Consider the following 18,376-nt stretch of genomic DNA (forward strand, 5'->3'; position numbering starts at 1 on the left):
CTCAGAAAGTGCTGGGCCATTTTGGCTGAAATCTTCAATAAATAAATAAATACAGCAACAACAACCGCCCCAAATTGAGGCAGACACCTGAAATGGAAAACTTCAGCCCAAACAATTAAAGTTTGGCAAAGTCATAAGCAGTGAAAACAGGATCTAATAATAGATGTATCAGGTGATCTTAAAGTGGCTGTGCTATCAGCCCCACCTATAATATTTTTATTTCTATTCTCCATTGTTCACAGTGTTCCTCTGGGAGTTTGGAAGATGTATCTTTCGCTGGTAATAGTGTCATATTTCATTATGCAAACACCAGTATTTTCCCTCTCACACTGGCATTTTCTGTGTATTAGGGACATTATAGAAATAATAAACAGCATTGCATTGTATTTTGATTGGTGTTGAAATTAGCATGGCTTCTTTTATTTTGGTATGCTACATCCTTGCTGTACTGCCAGTATTATTGATTATTTTATCTCTATTATAAGCAGAAGTCCTGGAATAGGATTTCTTTAACTTGTGCTCCTGCTGACTGCCTGTCTTGCTCTGCAGCAAAAAGCAAAGGTGCGGTGGGATCATCCTTAAACGTGGTAGATTTTTTCTTACTTTTTTATGCTAGTGATAGATTGGAGGTAGTGCTTTCTGTTCACAAATGATCTAGCATTCATGGGTTTATTGAGTGAAGCAACTGCTACTTCCAGAGGTGTTAACTTCACAAGATGGGAGAGGCAGATCAGCTACCACTCATGCAGCCTTTTAAAAATGATAAATAATATTTTTAAAAGTGCAGTGACAAGGAACTGTTTGACTGAGCTCATCGGCAGTGAGCAATGAGTCTTTCATCTCTAGGTTGCCGGTTGCTCCAGTACTGACAGATGGTGGTTTAGTGGCTTGTGAGAAATACAATGCTGGTCTCAGTCCAGTTCTCAGCAGACAAGTGTGCGCATCACGAGACTGCAATCCCAACCAGTACTAATTGGCACCCAGGTTGACAGTCTCTCAAGAGAGACACCCAAAGCTGATGCACTCCTAGAGCAGGTCCCTCGTCCCAGATGAGTGATTGGATGATGTGGGCAATCTTACATTGCTGGTGCCTGCTGCCATAACAGTTCTTGTCTGTAAGGAGAGGGGTTGAGTCTCCACAGCTGTCAGTCCAGCACTTTCCATGGTTTTAGTTTTAAAAAGTGTGGTTAAAAACAGGCCAGGGGGAAAAAACAGCTTGACTCCTTCCTAGAAAATGCTGTACTTCTGCTGCTGATAGCAAGACCACTTTAGCATTTACTCTAAATCACAGTTTCTAATTGCAGGGAGTGAACAATGCCAGGGGATAAGATTTCCAGAACCATTTAGCTTTCTTTGCGGATTGGGAGATGGGACTTCGTTTTGTAAGGAGGAAATAAAGAGACATTTAGACAAAAATAACCCACTGAGCAGTTAACCAGCAGAGCTGTCGCTGTCAATGGTCAGCCCAGCCAGACTAGAAAGTATGTAATATTTTTGGCTGACCGCCATCCAAAATTGCTACTGTGGGAATTGGCATGTTAGCAAATTTAATTGAAAGCGAATCCAAGCTTCTTTCATGCAAGCAGAAGTCTCTTTCTGACTTATTGCTTAACTTGTTAAAATTGTACTTGAAAGATGGGGGGAAAGCTTGAAATGTATATTGATTGATTTTTTTTTTTTTGAAGAGTATTACTGAGTCTCTCAAGTTCTTGCTGATTTTGGATCATCGCATTTTCACAATATTTCATAATTAAAATTATTAGTAAATTCTGTTTTAAGTCTCTGCCAACTTCCTAATTAACTATTTTTTCCCTCAGATTGCAGTGCTTATTTATTACTGTCAGCTCACTGTATAGTTTACACAATGCACCAAGAATTTTTACTAAGCATGTCTCTGGTTCTGTTCTGTTGATATATGTATCTCTGTTTCCACTGCAGCCATACAAATCATGGGATTAATGAGCTGTCAGATTCTGGGTAATGAATGAAAAAATGACAGCCATCCTTTCAGAATTTAAGAAGAAATGTGTTAAATTTGTCATCAGTGCTATAAAGAAATCACATCTCTTCTTCCATGTATGAATCAGGAAACTTCTAAAAAAAATTTTTTTAAAATGCAGTGGTGCAAAGGTATGATCCCCTGGTGAGCAAGTGGTTATTTCCAATTCCGTTTCCATCTCTTTTGGCATCACTGCTCAGGGGCTGTTTGAGAGAGAGAGGCAGGAGAATGTGTTTTGGAAAAAGTAATAGATTTCTACACCTGGGGCTGTAGGTTCTGAGCTGAACCCCCAGCTGGAGATTTTTCTGTGTTCTCTCTTTTTGCTTATATGAACTTGTTAGATTTCTTGTTATAAACATTATTCCTTAAAGGGAAGACCTTGCTGACTACCAAAGAGTTATTTTTCCATGTGGCTCATTCCGCCCATTTACAAAGTTTCATTAGATTTAGATTCCATAATTCTTCATATATATATATATATATATATAAAAAATATATATATTTTGATCCAGGTGACGGTCACAGATGGAGGCGTCTCTCCCAAGCAATCTACTGTTTGGGTGGTGGTTCAAGTTCTGGATGAAAATGATAACAAGCCTCAGTTTCCAGAGAAAGTCTATCAGATCAAGTTGCCTGAGAGAGACCGCAAGAAAAGAGGGGAGCCAATCTACAGAGCTTTTGCATTTGACAAAGATGAAGGACCGAATGCAGAAATTTCCTACAGCATCGTGGATGGAAATGATGATGGGAAATTTTTTATTGACCCTAAAACTGGGATGGTTTCTTCCAGAAAGCAATTCACAGCAGGGAATTATGACATCTTAACAGTAAGGATTCATTAACCAGAATAAGCACACACCATTTGATGTTTCAAGAATATTTTTTTTAAAGTTAGTATAAATAATATCACATAGTTTTCCCTAATTTAGGAGTTATATGTAAAACCTTAACCCATTAAGAAATCCAGTCTTCATGCATAACTATAGATAAAGAAAAAGCTCTTTTTATCCTGAATATTTTCATGCTATAGCACATAATGGGTTCTTCTCAGGTTGTTCAAATGGTCGATCTTCAAAACATCAGTTGTCTTTCCAATGCACAGGGAAAAAATGTAGACCGAGGGCTTGTCTATGCACACAATAGTTGTACTGCTGCAACTCTACCACTTCAGTTAAAACAATACAACCCCCTTAGTGTGGAGGCAGTTATATCGGTATAAAAGTAATTATACTAGCATGACTTATGCAGGCCCTCTCAGAGATCCAGAGAGGCCTGGGCCACTTCCGGCTTTTGAGGCCCCTAGCCATGATAAAAATAAAAAATGACGACACATGAAAACAAAATAAGGCACCAAAAAAAGTGAGACATAATTTGAATTTTTTTTTTATTTAACAAATTCTTTTCTAGCCTTTTTCTGTGCAAATGCACTAATTATTGAGGAAAAATCTATATCAAGTGTTTAAATTTGAGGCCCCCTTTGAGCTTGAGGCCCAGGCCAAATGGCCCTCCTGGCCCCCACTCTCTGTTTGGCCCCGGGCTTATGCTTGTAAGTGAAGTGGAATAATCTATACTGATATAAAGCACTTTTACACTGGTGTAACTTCACCCACACTAGGGGTTGCACTGGAATAACTATTTCAGTAAAAAAAAAAATCACTGCCTTAACCAAAATAGTTATGGGACACAAAAACTGTGTGCAGACCAGGCCTGAGAGAGACAAGAGATGTGTGATATTTTTTGATAGAATCAAATTTAGGGGCATATGAACTCCAGAAATCCATATGTATTGAAACATTCTTGTGTGATTGAAAACAATTGGTGGTAGGCACTTAAACAAAGTCTAATGATAAACAGCAAAGTATTGAGTGGGCGTAGGTGTCTAGTAGTGTGCCACATCGATGGATGTTTCATCCCGTCTTATTTCACATCTTCATCAGGGATCTAGGTGTCAGCATAAACAGTACTCTGACCAGTTGCCTTTCAGATCTCACACTGTGAGCCAGGTCTCTCACTTCCTGGCAGTTGGCTTTATTAATAAAATACTGTAACGTAAAGTTTAGCTCAAGTCTTCTCCCCAGGCCGAGTTCCAACTTGGAATCTACCCCAGGACTGCTCAGGATACAGCCTTGTTCCTCTCTCTCTAAAGAGTCCATCCCTCTTAAATCCAAGTAGAATAACAAACCATCTGCTATAGTTCACCAGACCCCCTTTATCTATTTCCCAGCAAGATCAACACTGGCTAACAGGATAAGGTGTTTCAGGCAAATACTTCATCTTTTTAAAAGTGTGTTAATCACATTAGTTCATGGTATAGTGATATATATTTATAAATATCTCCTATAGTGTGTAACTCGAAAACACACTAAAATAAAGAAAAACTAGCCAGACTCTCCGGATGTTTACATAACTGACCAACGCACCCACATGAAATGGTATTTGTAACCCCCATCCTCCCTTCTCTTACCCAGATATTTGTCATCCCACGTCTTTTTGTACACATAGGGCTTGTCTATCTGGACAGTTACTGTGCTGTAAGCTGCACTGTAAATCAATGGGCTAGCCCTATAGGATGCTGCACAGTAAGTCACCATGTGAACCCTGCTGCCTCTCACTAAAAGTTCTGCAGTATGTTTTGACCTACTGCATGCTGAAACAGCGGTAGATCAAAGTGAACTATGGAACTTTTAGCACATGGCCAAAGGGTCCATGCAGCCAGTTAGCACATAGCAGGCTAGAGTGCTGTAGATTTACACCCCAGCTTGCCATGCACTAACTCTTGGTATAGACAAGCCCCTAGATTGTAAACTATTCCAGGCAAGGATCACGCTTATCATGCACCATGCACATTGATAGTATAACATAAATAAGAAGAAGAATTAATACTAATTCGGGAGGAATTGTGAACACTGAGGGCAGAGAAGCAACATAAATAGATCTAGAGAAACTGAAACACAGGAAGAAAGTAATCATTTTGGAAAATGGGTTGAAATAATCCAAAACATAGTACTATAAGAGACTGAAGGATATAGCATACTGAAAAGTTAATAGTTTTGCAGTCCAAGTGCGATAGCAAAAAAGGCCATTGGTCCACATATGTGTCATGTCATGGATCATATTTGTGTTTGTACAGTGCCTGCCAAAGTAGGTCTGCTGTCTCAGTTGGAATCTCCGAGTAGGACTCTGGTAATACAAATAATGATGAAAATAATAACAACAGTGTGAACATAAGATATAGAAATTATTTAGACTGGAAATAGGAGTAATGGGGTGAAATTAAGGGAAATTTTGGGAAGATTATTAATAATAATACTTACCTCTTATATAATGCTTCTCATCAGCAGGTCTCAACGTGCAAAGGTAAATATCATTATCTCCATTTTACAAATGTGGAAAATGAGGCATACAGTTGTGAAGTGACTTCCCAAAGGTCACCCAGTAGCTTAGTGGCAAAGCCAGGAATAGAACGCAGGTCAAATTTCCTGACAGCGAAAGCCTATTACATTTTAGAAAAGGCTTCTAGAGAAGATAATGAAAATAACACTAGTCCAATTCTGGACCAGTATCAATAAAGCACTGGTAGTTATGAAGTTATGAAGTGAGCTGTAGCTCACGAAAGCTTATGCTCAAATAAATTGGTTAGTCTCTAAGGTGCCACAAGTACTCCTTTTCTTTTTGCGAATACAGACTAACACGGCTGTTACTCTGAAACCAGGTTAAAAATGTGAATTATTTGACTAGAAACATCTGACATGTACTGTTTGAAAGCTGAGATTCTTACTTGTCTGTTGCTTGTAGCAGATCTTTTTAGTACTGGCATGGCAAGCAGATATAGACCTCTACATCTCACTAGTGTGAATGCCATCTTGCTATTTTCCCCTGTTTGAATGACAAAATATTTATGCCCAGTATCTCACAAAAACTGCGGCAGTCGTAAAATCTATGGAGTTAAGCTATGGGTGAAAAAAGCCTATATAGGATATTGAAGTCATCATCAGCATCTACCATGCTGAAAGCCCTCTGTATTCAATATTTGTTTTGTGAGTTCACGCATCCCTACAATATTGATGGTGTTATTTGACAGTGCCAGTTGTAGTGGTTTGTATCACTTCCGCATAGCAAGGATTGCTTCAAACCCCTGACATAATTTTATTTTATCAAGTTCTCCTCGCTGTCTCAGAACTGCAGAGAAGACCAAGAAGCAGTAACAATCCCTTTAGACTTAAATTGTATCTCAGGTATTGGGCATGTCACTTTAGTTAGTTAAAGCGGCAAAGAGTCCTGTGGCACCTTATAGACTAACAGACATATTGGAGCGTAAGCTTTCGTGGGTGAATACCCACTTCGTCGGATGCAGCTAAGTTAGTTACTTAGTTAAAAAAAAATAGTGCAAAATTGAGTTTTCAACTAAGAGATTTTACCAAGTGAAAAGTATCTGTAGAAATTTTTGATTTTGGGTGAAATTTATTGGCCTTAGATACACAGGAGGTCCCTTCAGACCGTAACCCTATGACACTATGGAAAACTTACATATTTAGGCTGAAAACTGAAATATTTTGAGCCAGATATCTTGTCACAGTTCCTCATAAAGGGTTGTAGTTCAGTTTCCTCATGTCCCCATTGTCCTCCCTGGCTGGGCTATGTTCCCCATGACTCACCATGATCAGGGTCTCTCGTGATGCAACCACCTCCCTCACCAGGAGGAATAACTGTGGTGCATGCTGGGGGTTGTAGTCCAGCCAGGGAGCCTGGACCAAAAGGGAGCATGAGGTCCTCAGAATACAACTCCCATGAGGCCAGCGGCATTTCCAAATCAGAACATTTTGATTTTCACTGAAAGATCAAACTTTTACATGAAAAATTTTGACAAAAAATGAATTTTCATTTTTGTTGAAAATTTCCACAGAAATAAACCCAACTTTACTCTGGTGGCAAGAGTATACTCAAGATGCATTGACAGAGCAGCATGTTAAGGCACCGTATGTGTTCTCTCTATGCGTAACAGATAAAAGCAGTGGACAATGGACGACCCCAGAAGTCTTCAACTGCACGCCTCCATATTGAGTGGATTAAGAAACCCGTACCCTCACCTGTATCACTCACTTTTGATGAGCCCTTCTACAACTTCACTGTCATGGAAAGCGATAAAGTGACGGAAATTGTGGGAGTGGTCTCTGTGCAACCCGCTAACATACCTTTGTGGTTTGATGTAGTCGGTAAGTTTGAACTCAGTGCTGTGAATAGGTATCAAGAAAAACATCTCAGGATGTGTGGTTTTGAGAGTGAGAAAACTAACAGTGAATTATTACCCAAATTAAAAATGTGACATGCTGAAATGAAAATGCCTAATTTAATAATATTATAATAATAATACTCATGCTTTTGTTATGACTCCTTAGCTAAGCTGAAAAGAAAGCGCTGTATGGCTGGATTGTTTTTTTTTTTCATAGTATGTTATTTACTGCAATCTTGATGTTGTCTGTCATTTAAATTCTATTGTCATACTTTGCTAATCTCATTTCTAAATGTATTTATGGTACTTAGACTTGCTGTCCCTCATTTCTCTCTTTTCTTCACCTTTTTTTCTGCATTCTGTTCTTTTTTTTCTGCTTCCGACTGCCCTGCTTCAAGGTGGCAAGCATGCTCGAGAGATGTTCTATATTCTACAGACAGCTTGTGGGCAGAACTGTTCAACAGAAGGTACCCTTAGTGCAAACACATTTGCTAAAGTACAACTATCCAAGCTGCCTTTTTTTTTCTTTTCTTTTTTTACAAGTTCTTTGAAGCAAATTATATGACACCTTTCATAAGTGCCTTTGACAGGATGGACTGGATACATTCTTTTCTATGACAGATTTTATCATATCCAATTATTAGCCCTTTATTCACAGATTTTCACAATTTAACCAAAAAAAATTCAAAGGTTTTACAGTTCAATGCTGTCCGTTTAAAATGGGAAATGAAAAAAAAAAATTAGGCATGAGCAGCATCAGCATGTGGGTTGCAAGTGGAGCCACCAAAATGATCCACTTGAATGCAAGCTGACAAAGTGAAATCAGTTTAGATGTGAGATTTCAAGCACAAAATTGCCTAATTTGCCTTCCATAACTTTGCTTATAAAGGTGGGGAAAAGGAGAGCAAGCATGGTTGGTAAAAGGCAGGAGAGGGCATGACAGTGGTGGTATTTTAAATGCAAAGGCAAATGCAGAAGGTCTGTGGATATCAGAAAAAGAGGGAAGAAGGAGTATTGCTTAGCAGCTGGAACAGGGAACTAAGTAAGAGTCAGCATTCCTGAGATCTGTTCCCAGCTCTGCCACTGATTTATTTGTGTGGCTTTGGGCAACTCACTTAACAGCTCTGTAACCTTTCTGTCCTTAATTTGTGCAGATCAGGAAGGAAAACTGTTGTGTTTCCTCTTGTATCTGTAGCTGGGTTTCTGAGATGCCAAACATCATTAAAACTAAACCCAATGCTGTCGCGCTCTTGGGTTCCCGTTAGCCCTTTGAGAAGAGCAAAACACGTCTCCTAATGTCTTCCCTTGCATTCTTCGATAGTTTTAGCACAGTCTGAGCAGTTTATATTAGCATCACGTTTACATTCCCTTCCTCTTGCTGACCCTAACTATCCTCCCATGGGAGGCCCCCCTCCCTCCCACATTGACTTTGTCACTTTTTGAACTCGAACTTCTTGTTGGACTTCTCTGCCCTTCATCCTGTTTTGTCTTTTGCTCAGTGAATCCCACCACTCTCATTATAATGCTCTCAACTTTAAGTCTGAGAGAAGGCTGCTGCTTTCCAACTACATTCTTACGCATCATTGTAATTATTCCTGTTCCAGCACCTCCTAGTAATGATGCTCAACATGTTTGCCCCCCCAAAAGAGATGGCTGATGAAGAGCATGCATGGTAATTAGAGCCCGTAGTTGGTAATTTAATACAGTACTTACAGCTAGAATAGCTTAAATACTTTTTAAAATAGGTTTTAGTTTATTCGCCTCCCCCCCCCCAAAAAACAAAAACAAAAACCAACTAACATTGTCCATAAAGGCTCTAGAGTTTGATGTTAGCCAGTACCAAGAGGTGTTGAGCGCCTAATTTCCATTGACTTTAATAGGTATTCTGGGCACTTGGCACCTCTCAGTACACTGCAGGGTCAATTCCCTCGTCTGCGCCTGTGGCCATCTACTTTATTAGACGTAGTATTTCTACTGCAGTAGTGCCTGGTAGCAGCAGGCATGAACCAGGACCCCAGTGTGCTTGGTGCTGTGCAAACAAAGAACAAAAAATATGTTCCCTGCCACAAAGAGCTTACAGTCTAGTATTTATGTTTAGATTAATTTAGCTGCTTCTAATCAGTGTCAGTTACCGTACGGGAAGCTGGGAGGGACTGATGGCTCCAGACAGCTGTTTGTGAGCCATGCTAGAAGATGGCAGCAACCTTGCCCTGATCTGAATTTTGCACTTGCATCTCCATGAACATCCCACAGTAAAGTCAATGGGAGCCCTGCATGCTTATGCAAGTGCCTGATTTAACCCAGAGTTTCGAGTTCAACCTTTAAGTTTATTGGCTTCATAAAATAAATAAGGACCAGAATCTCCCAGTGTAATTGTTTCCCTTCATTATTTATTTCTGATATCTACTTGCCTGTTTGTTTAATTTGGAGTTCACCTCCTCACATAGGAGGCTGCCTTCTATTTGGGCCCTTCTAATCAATAATGGTTGAAAAGTCAAACCCAGTTTCTGTTTTCAGCATGTATTGAATTTATCTGTCAGGTCACACAGAGCCCACAGCACTTCTTTGTGAAGGCCCTGAACAAAAGAGCCCATTTTCTCAGTTTTTGTTATATTTAATCACTGTTTGATAAGAAACTCATTTTCAATGGAATAGAAGCTCCAAAACAGTTGAAATTATTTTTGTTCCCATGTAAACTGAGCCCTCTCTCTGTCTCTGTCTCTTTCACCCCTTTGCACTGGTCGTGGGAGTGGTACGATAATTAGTGTGCTACTTTCGCTGCATTAGCTGAGCTGCACGGTGCCGATTGTTGCTTGAGTAGCATGTTGCACAAAACCCCTCTGACACTTTCCCATTAGGTCTCTCTCCATCCCTTCCTCCTACTCCTGATGTCCTTTAAAAGGACAGGCAACTTTTAAAACTAGAGCAGGACCTTCCTACCCCGTTGTGCTTAAATTCCAGTAATTTCAGGATCCCTGGCTAATAATAATGTAAACTTTTTCCTATGCAAACTACATTGCACCAATTTTCATTGAGTGCCAAAAACATGATTCCCCAGCCTCTTTTGAATCATCTGCTATGAGAACTGTGTACTATATTTCTTGGGGTTTTTTTCCCCCTACACCTTATTTTCTGCCCCATACTCAGCTTTTCAGGAGAATCACAGCCTTGGATTTGCTACTAACAGTTACTTCACTGAAATTCAAAATATCTCTGCAGTGTCCTTCTCTTTCTAAGATAATGTGCTACGTATGAAGTCTTGCTTTGCATGTTGTGTTACTAATATTTCTAAAATACACCATGTTTTAACTGAATGCTGCAGTTGAATTCAGAGTACTTGGTACCTGTTTTGTCAGCATATAGATTTATTTTAGATCCGCCAGAACTAGAAAGCTAAATTTCTGATCCTGACCTCTCCCTGAGTCTGAGTAATTTGGGCTGTACCTTTCTGCAAATGCCAGAGGCAGTTTAGACTCTTCCTTGGGACCCTGGAATCTGTCCATTCCCTTTCCATCATTGTGCCTCCAGTACTGCATACAGGGCAGTGGTTCAGCTGTCCCATGTTTTTCTATTAGCATCCTAGGTTTTATAACTCACTTTGGGGCAGGACTAAGCAAGATTCCCCCCTCCCCACACCTTGGGACAAATATTCTTTTGGGGCTCTGCTCCCTGAATTAGAAGCACTCACCTGACTCCTTTTCTCTTGCCCTCCACATCATGACAGAGCAGGCTGTATGAGACCCTGCTCACCCAGAGTTGCTCCATCTGTGAGGAGACCTGCCCAGCAACTGAACCAGGCACACACTGCCCGAGGGCATCAGGAGAAAGGGCTGAGAAATCCACCCCCACTTCAGCCTGTAGATACCTCACTAAACTCAGTATTGTCGAGTATCATGTCTGGGACTTGACAACAAACACCACCCTCTGCAATCAGGGATTTCTCAGGAGTATCTCCAACCCCACTATCCTGGTCCAGTCCTCTTCAAAGGTGAAAAGCTCTAGAGTGTCCTTCCATACACATCAGTGGGTAATAGAGTCATTTTCACAGAAGTCTGGCATGCTTTCCCCTTCTTCCCAGAGGAAGATACGGTCTCTTACAGGAATACACGCCTGTTTTAATTTTAAATTACTTCTCAGCAAAGCAGGGACGCATGGCTCTTACACCTTCTACTTTCTATATTTCTCCCTCTAAAGATAAAGTAAAAAATCCAGAGTGGAAACCGAAGAAAATGCAAAAGAAAAGATAAAAAGCATATCATATTTCCACACAAGTGCTACAGTATACGTATCCATCAGGCCCTGCAATTGGCAGTTTCTCAGGTTCACCCTTGGAAATTGCCTCTAGCATTATAAAACCCGTCCATTCAGCCTGTCCTTTGCAGCAAGGGTGTTCACGAAGATTTTGATGATAATATTAGCCAGGCTAATTCTGTCTGGAAAGTCACATGTGCCTGTTCTGAGCTGGTACTGTTTTAAGAGCACCATGACAAGAAGCCAACAACCCAAAAGATCCTCTGCATGATTCAGGAACATGGGTCTCTGATCAGCTAAAAAAAATCCCTGATTCCCTCACAGGTGATCACATAGTTAGGTTTCAAAACAGGTACAAGGAAGGTGGCCAGTCTTCTAGATACAGGAAAGTCTCATTCAGCAAGATGCAGGTGCTAATCTCCAAGAAGTGTCTGAGTTTCACCCATCCAGATTTACATGCAGCTCCTATGTCTTCTTGGTCACCCCACATGCAAGACTACACAAAAATCGCACCTCCAGTTTAGCAGTTTCCCCAGTCTGCATCTGTGGCAGGCCTGTGGTTCAAATGAAAAGCCTATGTGATAGTAGGATTCTTCCATCAGAGTCGAAATCCCTACTTTCTGACCGTGGATGCCAGCTCCTCACCATGAAGGAGCATGCTTGGGGAACCACAGCACAAAGTGATCAGGGACAAAGTCAAACTCTCTAGAACACCAACTTTCTAGAGATAAAAATCGTCAGACTGACCCTCCTCCACTTCAGGGGCCACCTGAGAAAGGGGCCATTTCCTGATTCAGTCAGATAAGATGATATAGAAATCAGCAAGAGGACACCAGTAGCTTTGAGTTCTAACAGCTAGAATGAGGCAGGTTCTTTGGTGGGCAGAAGGTTCTCTAGCTTCTTTCCGGTTGATGCACATGAAGAAGATATAGAATGCAAGAGCGGACTGGCTAAGCCAGGGGTGGGCAAACTTTTTTGCCTGGGGGCCACATTTGGGTTGGAGGGCTGGGTAGGGAAGGCTGTGCCTCCCCAAACAGCCTGGTCCCTGCCCCCTCCCACTTCCTGTCCCCTGACTGCCCCCCATCAGATCTCCTGACCCATCCAACCCCCCCTGCTCCTTGTCCCCTGACTGCCCCCCGGGACCCCACTCCCTATCTAACCCCCCCCGTTCCCTGTCCTCTGACTTCCCCGACCCCTAGCCACACCCCCGCTCCCTGACAGGCCCCCCGGGACTCCCACACCTATCCAACCCCCCCTGTTCCCAGTCCCCTGACCACTCCCCGGCCCCTTACCATGCTGCTCAGAGCAGCAGGACTGGCAGCCACGCCGCCCGGCCGGAGCCAGCCATGCCGCTGCACTGCCCAGCAGGAGCTCGCAGCCCCACCGCCCAGAGTGCTGGCGGCACGGCGAGCTGAGGCTGCGGGGGAGAGGGGATGGCAGGGAAAGGGCTGGCGGCTAGCTTCCCCGGCTGGGAGCTTAAGGGCCGGGTAGGACAGTCCCGCGGGCCGTAGTTGGCCCACCTCTGTGCTAAGCCATCAGCAGATATGTAACTGGTAATAGCCCCTAAGCCAAGAAGCATTCCAGTTGATACCAAATAGCATACCTTCCCCCGGCTCTATTTACAGCAGTCAAGAGATGCAGCTGAATCTCATCTTCACCAAGGGAACGGAAGCTCTGGCTCACAGGTGTCCCAATTCAGCTTCCATACACCTCCTCCTGCTCCGTACTATACTAGGAAGAGTGACTCAAAAGACAAAAGAGGAAGCAGCCATCATTTTCCTCATCCCAAGTTGGCAAAGAAGCCCGTGCTGCTAAGATCTCATAGGCCTGTTGCATAGGTGTCTGCTTTGTCCTCTCAGTAGGCAGGATCTTTCATACCAGGGCCAAACCCTAAATAAACTGGGATACTCCTCTAGGGTATTAGGTTGACCCTTGAGTTCATGGAGATCTTCCACCTTCTTGGTTTATGCAAGAGGTTGTAAAACATTCTGTTACCATTGCCAAGGTAGAAAGATCAGGCACAGGAAACCGGCTGTTCCAGGACCATAGCAGAGTGCTTTTCCCCCACCCTCAGTAGTTTACCTTAATAGAATTGCACAGTTGAGGCAGATGTCATCCTTGCTTGTCTCCTCTCATCCTAAATTCCTCTTCTTGAAAGCTTCTAAATATTCTGTAGCTATGTATGAAACTGCATCGCTGAAGTTTACACAGCTGCAAATAAAATACTTGCAGAGGGGATTGGAGCCCTTTAAGTACATTCCATAGCAAGAACATGAGGAGCCACCACAAAGGAAATCTGTAAAGCTGCCACCTCCATAGCCATCCCATGAAAGCATCCTTTGGAAGAAAGTAGGTCCAAGCACTGATCACAAAATAATTTAATTCCACTAATTTGTAGTGAAGGCAAGAATTCTTTTTCTTTCTGTCTTACTTTATCCGTCCTTTCCTAGTATTGTTTCTGCATTGCTTTCTACATCTCTGAAGTCTCGGACTGGGGAAAGGCAGGTTCCAGAAGCAAAACCTTGTTATGATTTTGTTTCTGGGAAACACCTGTTCCCCATTCTGTCCCACTTGAGGAAATTCCTTTGGGTGCTTCTATCATTGCCTTCTTGGAGTCCATGTATGTAGTGAATACATTTGTACACACTGTTACAATTAAGAATTTATAGCTAATTTACTAGTAAGGTGTCAGCATTTCAATACGCTTTTGGAAACACTCACCTGGTGAGGGATTGTTTGCAGTGCGGCTAAACCCTGCAATTCTGAGACATGAGTTTGACTTGCCTCTGGTGTGTATGCTAGAAGAGAGGCACAATCCAAATATCTCAGACTGAGTGATAGGTCATTCCCCTAAATGAAATAATCAAGTGACAAATTCTCTGTTGTCCACAGCTGATGCGAAATACAAACTACCCATAAATATGGCCCTCAATCCCAATAGAGATTGGGCTGATAGCAAACCTCACCCGAAAATGCAGATCCAGTTCTTTGACATAGCTTTTCCTCAGTAATGCTATTTAATACAAAACTGAACCATGAAAAATAAACACAGCCCAGCCCCTGCTGGTTGGTGGGAGGGACAGGAGAAAGAGAGAGAGGGAGAGAAATATATCATGAATATAATTTTGGAAGGCTATATGAGAGCCTATACTATTAATCCAATTGAATTAAGTTTATTAATTTTAGGACGAGATTATGGAGTTAGTCAAAGTTGTCTGTGACTCATAGAGCAATGACAGATCGGTGTTATTTGTGGCACAGTGTTGAACAATCTGCATTGTCCTCATCCTAAACACTATACTTGGTAAGCAAGGAAAGGGCATTTAAAAACTTGTATTTGCTAATCTCTCAGTTTTAACTTTTTGGAAGTTTTAAAGGCAGAGTTTCCTTGGAAGTGTGTGCTGATAACATATGATTTTTGATTGCTCATTAAGATAGTTATTAAGCATTTTGTATTAAAGACTTTCATTTCATTTCTCACGGTTATTAGTGTGAAATATTCCCTTTGAAAAGAGCAGACTGTCCCAAGGCTAGCTTCGTTTCAACCCAGGTTTCCTTGCAACCATCTGCAAACTCGCTTCTTCAAATGATTTTTTTTCCCAGAGTTGATTTTTTTTTTCATGCAGTATTTCCCAAGTAAATCAATTAAAAACATTAATTGGGAGATGACCTCTCTCTTTTTTAGGTTAACTTAAAAATACCTCCAAACATATGATATTATAGTTGTCAAATAAGTTGGTATCTCCATAACTTTAATTAAATGTCAAGGACAATTATGCTTTCACTAGCCATTAAAAAGTGTTAAGTATATATAACCACTGGGAACAGTAAGTGTTTGGTTATGCAGAAAGGGGGCTTCCCTTCTATGTAAATCACAGCAGATCAAATTGCGGTGTTTTAGTGGCGGGCCACATTGTGCTTGATAGGCTCAGTTCACTGGTGGGGCAGTGCAGGAGACAGGTTCCTCTGGATCTCCCAGTGTGCAGAGGGAGTTCAGTGACTGCCCGATAGCTTCGGATGGTGCCGCAAACTCCCACACTGTGCATCTAGCTGTTGCAGGTCAGGGTGAGGCCCTGCCTGCTTCCCTCCCTATTCTTTTTGGTATAGTTTGTGTATCAGGGTGTGAGAGCAAGGAGTAAAGGTAGCCCCCAAACCCCCCAAAAACGGTTAAGGTTTCACCATAACAAAGCAGCCATTCAGTAAAATTACTGGGCAAAACCAAAAGCAATGGAATGAAATCTCTCAACTACAGACCTGATCCCTAGAGAAACTAAGCACCTCCTGAAACATTTTAAACACCCCCTGAAATCAATGGGAATCAAAGGCACTCACAGGATCAGGCCCTTAGAAAATATAGCTCCTGGAATGATACTAATATTTAATTAAAATAGCGCAAGAGTTCTCTCCCCGTCTAGTCTTATTCCTCCTCCTCATGCTCCAGAAAATCTCAGTGGGAATTATAATAAACTCCTCTTTACAGCTGAGTAGGGTGACCAGAAGGCAAACTGGGGGTGGGGGGGGTGGGGGGGGTAATAGGCACCTATATAAGATAAAGCCCCAAATATTGGGACTGACCCTATAAAATCGGGACATCTGATCACCCGGGGTGGGGAGGGAAGCACAGCAGCAGTTAATGCAATCCTACTTTTTGCACAATGAGCAGTTCTAACTTATGAACTATAGCTGTGGTAGAATATTCTTGGTAACCCTTTAATCTTTGGTTGTTTATGGCTTTCCCTTATTCTTTTGTTGATTTTTTTCCCCTACTTTATGAGCTGCTGGAATATTTTTTGCACTGCTGTAGGTAATTTGGTTTGGCAGGACAATTGTGTATTTGGAACAATTCTGATGTAAAATGCAGAGAGAAGTTTTAGAGGTTTATCTTGATTTCGGAGGGTTTTTTTTTTTTTTTGGTGTCTTCCCTGTCAACTCTGTTTAATTATTTCTGAGAGAGACAAATTATTTGACCTCTGCTGACAAATATTTACATGTCCTTGAAATTAGCATTACATTTCTCTATTTGCATTTTTTTCCAAATATGTAATAAGCCGTACTCATTTTAAAAGACCAGTCTAGTCCTTGCACCCATTGACTTAAAATCTGCAGAACTGAACCCCCTTAAAATGAATTTCTTAAACCAAAACTTATGCTTGTTCATTACAGGAATTACAAGGGCACATCTCTTGTGGGTTTATAACCCCTAAAATCTTTTTATAAACTCAGTTAATAATGCTTCACTTAAATATATTGTCGAAGCTTTTGTTTTCAGGGCATTTTTATAACATCTGTTTTACTGTGTACAAAACTGTGCTTTGAAATATAAATTATTTTAGAACAAAAAGTTTCACTAAAATTCACTGGGTTATGCGTAAAGAAGGCCCTAAACATGGTTGTCAATAAACAGATACACCTACCCCAGATACATTTTCTATGGAAAGTTTCCAGAGATAGCTAATTGAATTGTGTTTTTGTGGATGATTAGGAGGGAATTTCGATAGTTCTTTCGACGCTGAGAAGGGTGTGGGCACTATTGTCATTGCAAAGCCCTTGGATGCAGAGCAGAGGTCAATATATAACATGACTGTGGAGGTCACCGATGGAACAAATGTTGCAACCACTCAGGTACAATATCGCATTCTTTGTGCGCAAGTTTTTCATTTGTTTGTGGAATTTGTGCAATATTATAGAATAACTGTGCCATCCAAATTAAAAGAACATCCTATGGGAGCCAAGTTAAATAATTTGGCATTTGGTAAATATTTTGAAGCATGTTTCCACTTGCTTTGAAGAGATTTGAATGTTTAACACTTAGAATAGTGGCATTTCTTCTTCTGGTCTTCATGTTCATGTTGAACCAAGATTCTGTCCCAGGACTGAGAGTTTCCATATCAGATGGGAGCTAGGCACAGATGTTGACAGCACAGATTTGTATTATACAACAATGGTCCAGAGGACTTCATCTTACATCTTAGTGATTCTGCAGTTTTTGTGGATATTACTGTAGAATACTACGGATTATTTTCTGTTTCTTTTTCTTTTTTTTCTAAATGCAGTTCATACCTCTCAACCTACCCATGCCTAAATGTGGAACATAATGTGTAGCAAAGACCCAAAATGAGGGGAAGGCACAAATTATTCAGGCAGAAAACTTGTGCTTTGGGATTCCTTCCTTTCCTGTCAATGACTGTCTAATCTCAATTCTACATTTCTTTATTTCTGATGTCAGTAATTTCCAACAATACAAGTAAGGGGATGAATTTATTTGGAGCATAGACCACTTTGGGACTAAAAGGAGACATGTCCCTCAAAGTGAGGTACAGTTGAGAGGTATGGACTAGTTAGTGTCTTGACTCCTAACTCAGCATGAGAGTGAAGTGTGCATGAAGCATGCATCTTATAGTGTTTGGATGAAATATACATCATTGGAATGTACAGGGCCTCCCAGATTAAAGGTGACCTGCAGAGGAAATGAAAAAAATTAGGTTTGTAATGTTATTTGCTTCTTTATAATGCAAAAAGATGTCATGGCAGATTTATTTTTTGCTTTTTTATCTTACCGTTATCAGAAATGTCTGGTTTTGCTTGGATGACTCATATGTAGTTTGGGAGCTCTCCGCCCTTATTTGAAAAGATGATCAAAGTCTCAAACCTTCAAGAATTATGAGCTGTTTAACCTTCGCCATTTACAGTACTTCCAGTTTGTACTTTTTGATTTATCTCCAGAGTCTTCAGTGACAGTTAAACAGAAGCATTTAATGCAAGCTTGTAGCTAGCAAAATGAATTTTGTACATATATTGGCTCGTTCTTTATCCCAATCCTAAATATAAACCATAATCTCTGTGGGTCAGACATGTCATGTTACATACCCAGTGCAATCATTTACGCAGCCTCTGTG

At 41.0% G+C, this 18,376-nt stretch overlaps 1 protein-coding gene across 11 annotated transcripts in view; it reads left to right on the top strand.

Annotated features, from left to right (window-relative positions):
- Positions 1-18,376, top strand: part of FAT3 (FAT atypical cadherin 3) — a 586,875-nt gene that overhangs the window by 417,701 nt on the left and 150,798 nt on the right. For 9 of the 11 annotated variants that reach the window (XM_048842637.2, XM_075126639.1, XM_048842665.2 and 6 more), the window contains exons 5-8: positions 2,512-2,826; positions 7,002-7,212; positions 7,628-7,696; positions 16,963-17,102. In XM_048842637.2, the coding sequence (XP_048698594.2) occupies positions 2,512-2,826; positions 7,002-7,212; positions 7,628-7,696; positions 16,963-17,102 (735 nt within the window). The remainder of the gene's footprint in view (positions 1-2,511; positions 2,827-7,001; positions 7,213-7,627; positions 7,697-16,962; positions 17,103-18,376) is intronic. The other 2 variants (XM_048842654.2, XM_048842673.2) reach the window with 1 other exon arrangement.

This window comes from Caretta caretta, chromosome 1 (genome assembly GCF_965140235.1).
Source record: "Caretta caretta isolate rCarCar2 chromosome 1, rCarCar1.hap1, whole genome shotgun sequence".
NCBI classification, from domain to species: domain Eukaryota; kingdom Metazoa; phylum Chordata; order Testudines; family Cheloniidae; genus Caretta; species Caretta caretta.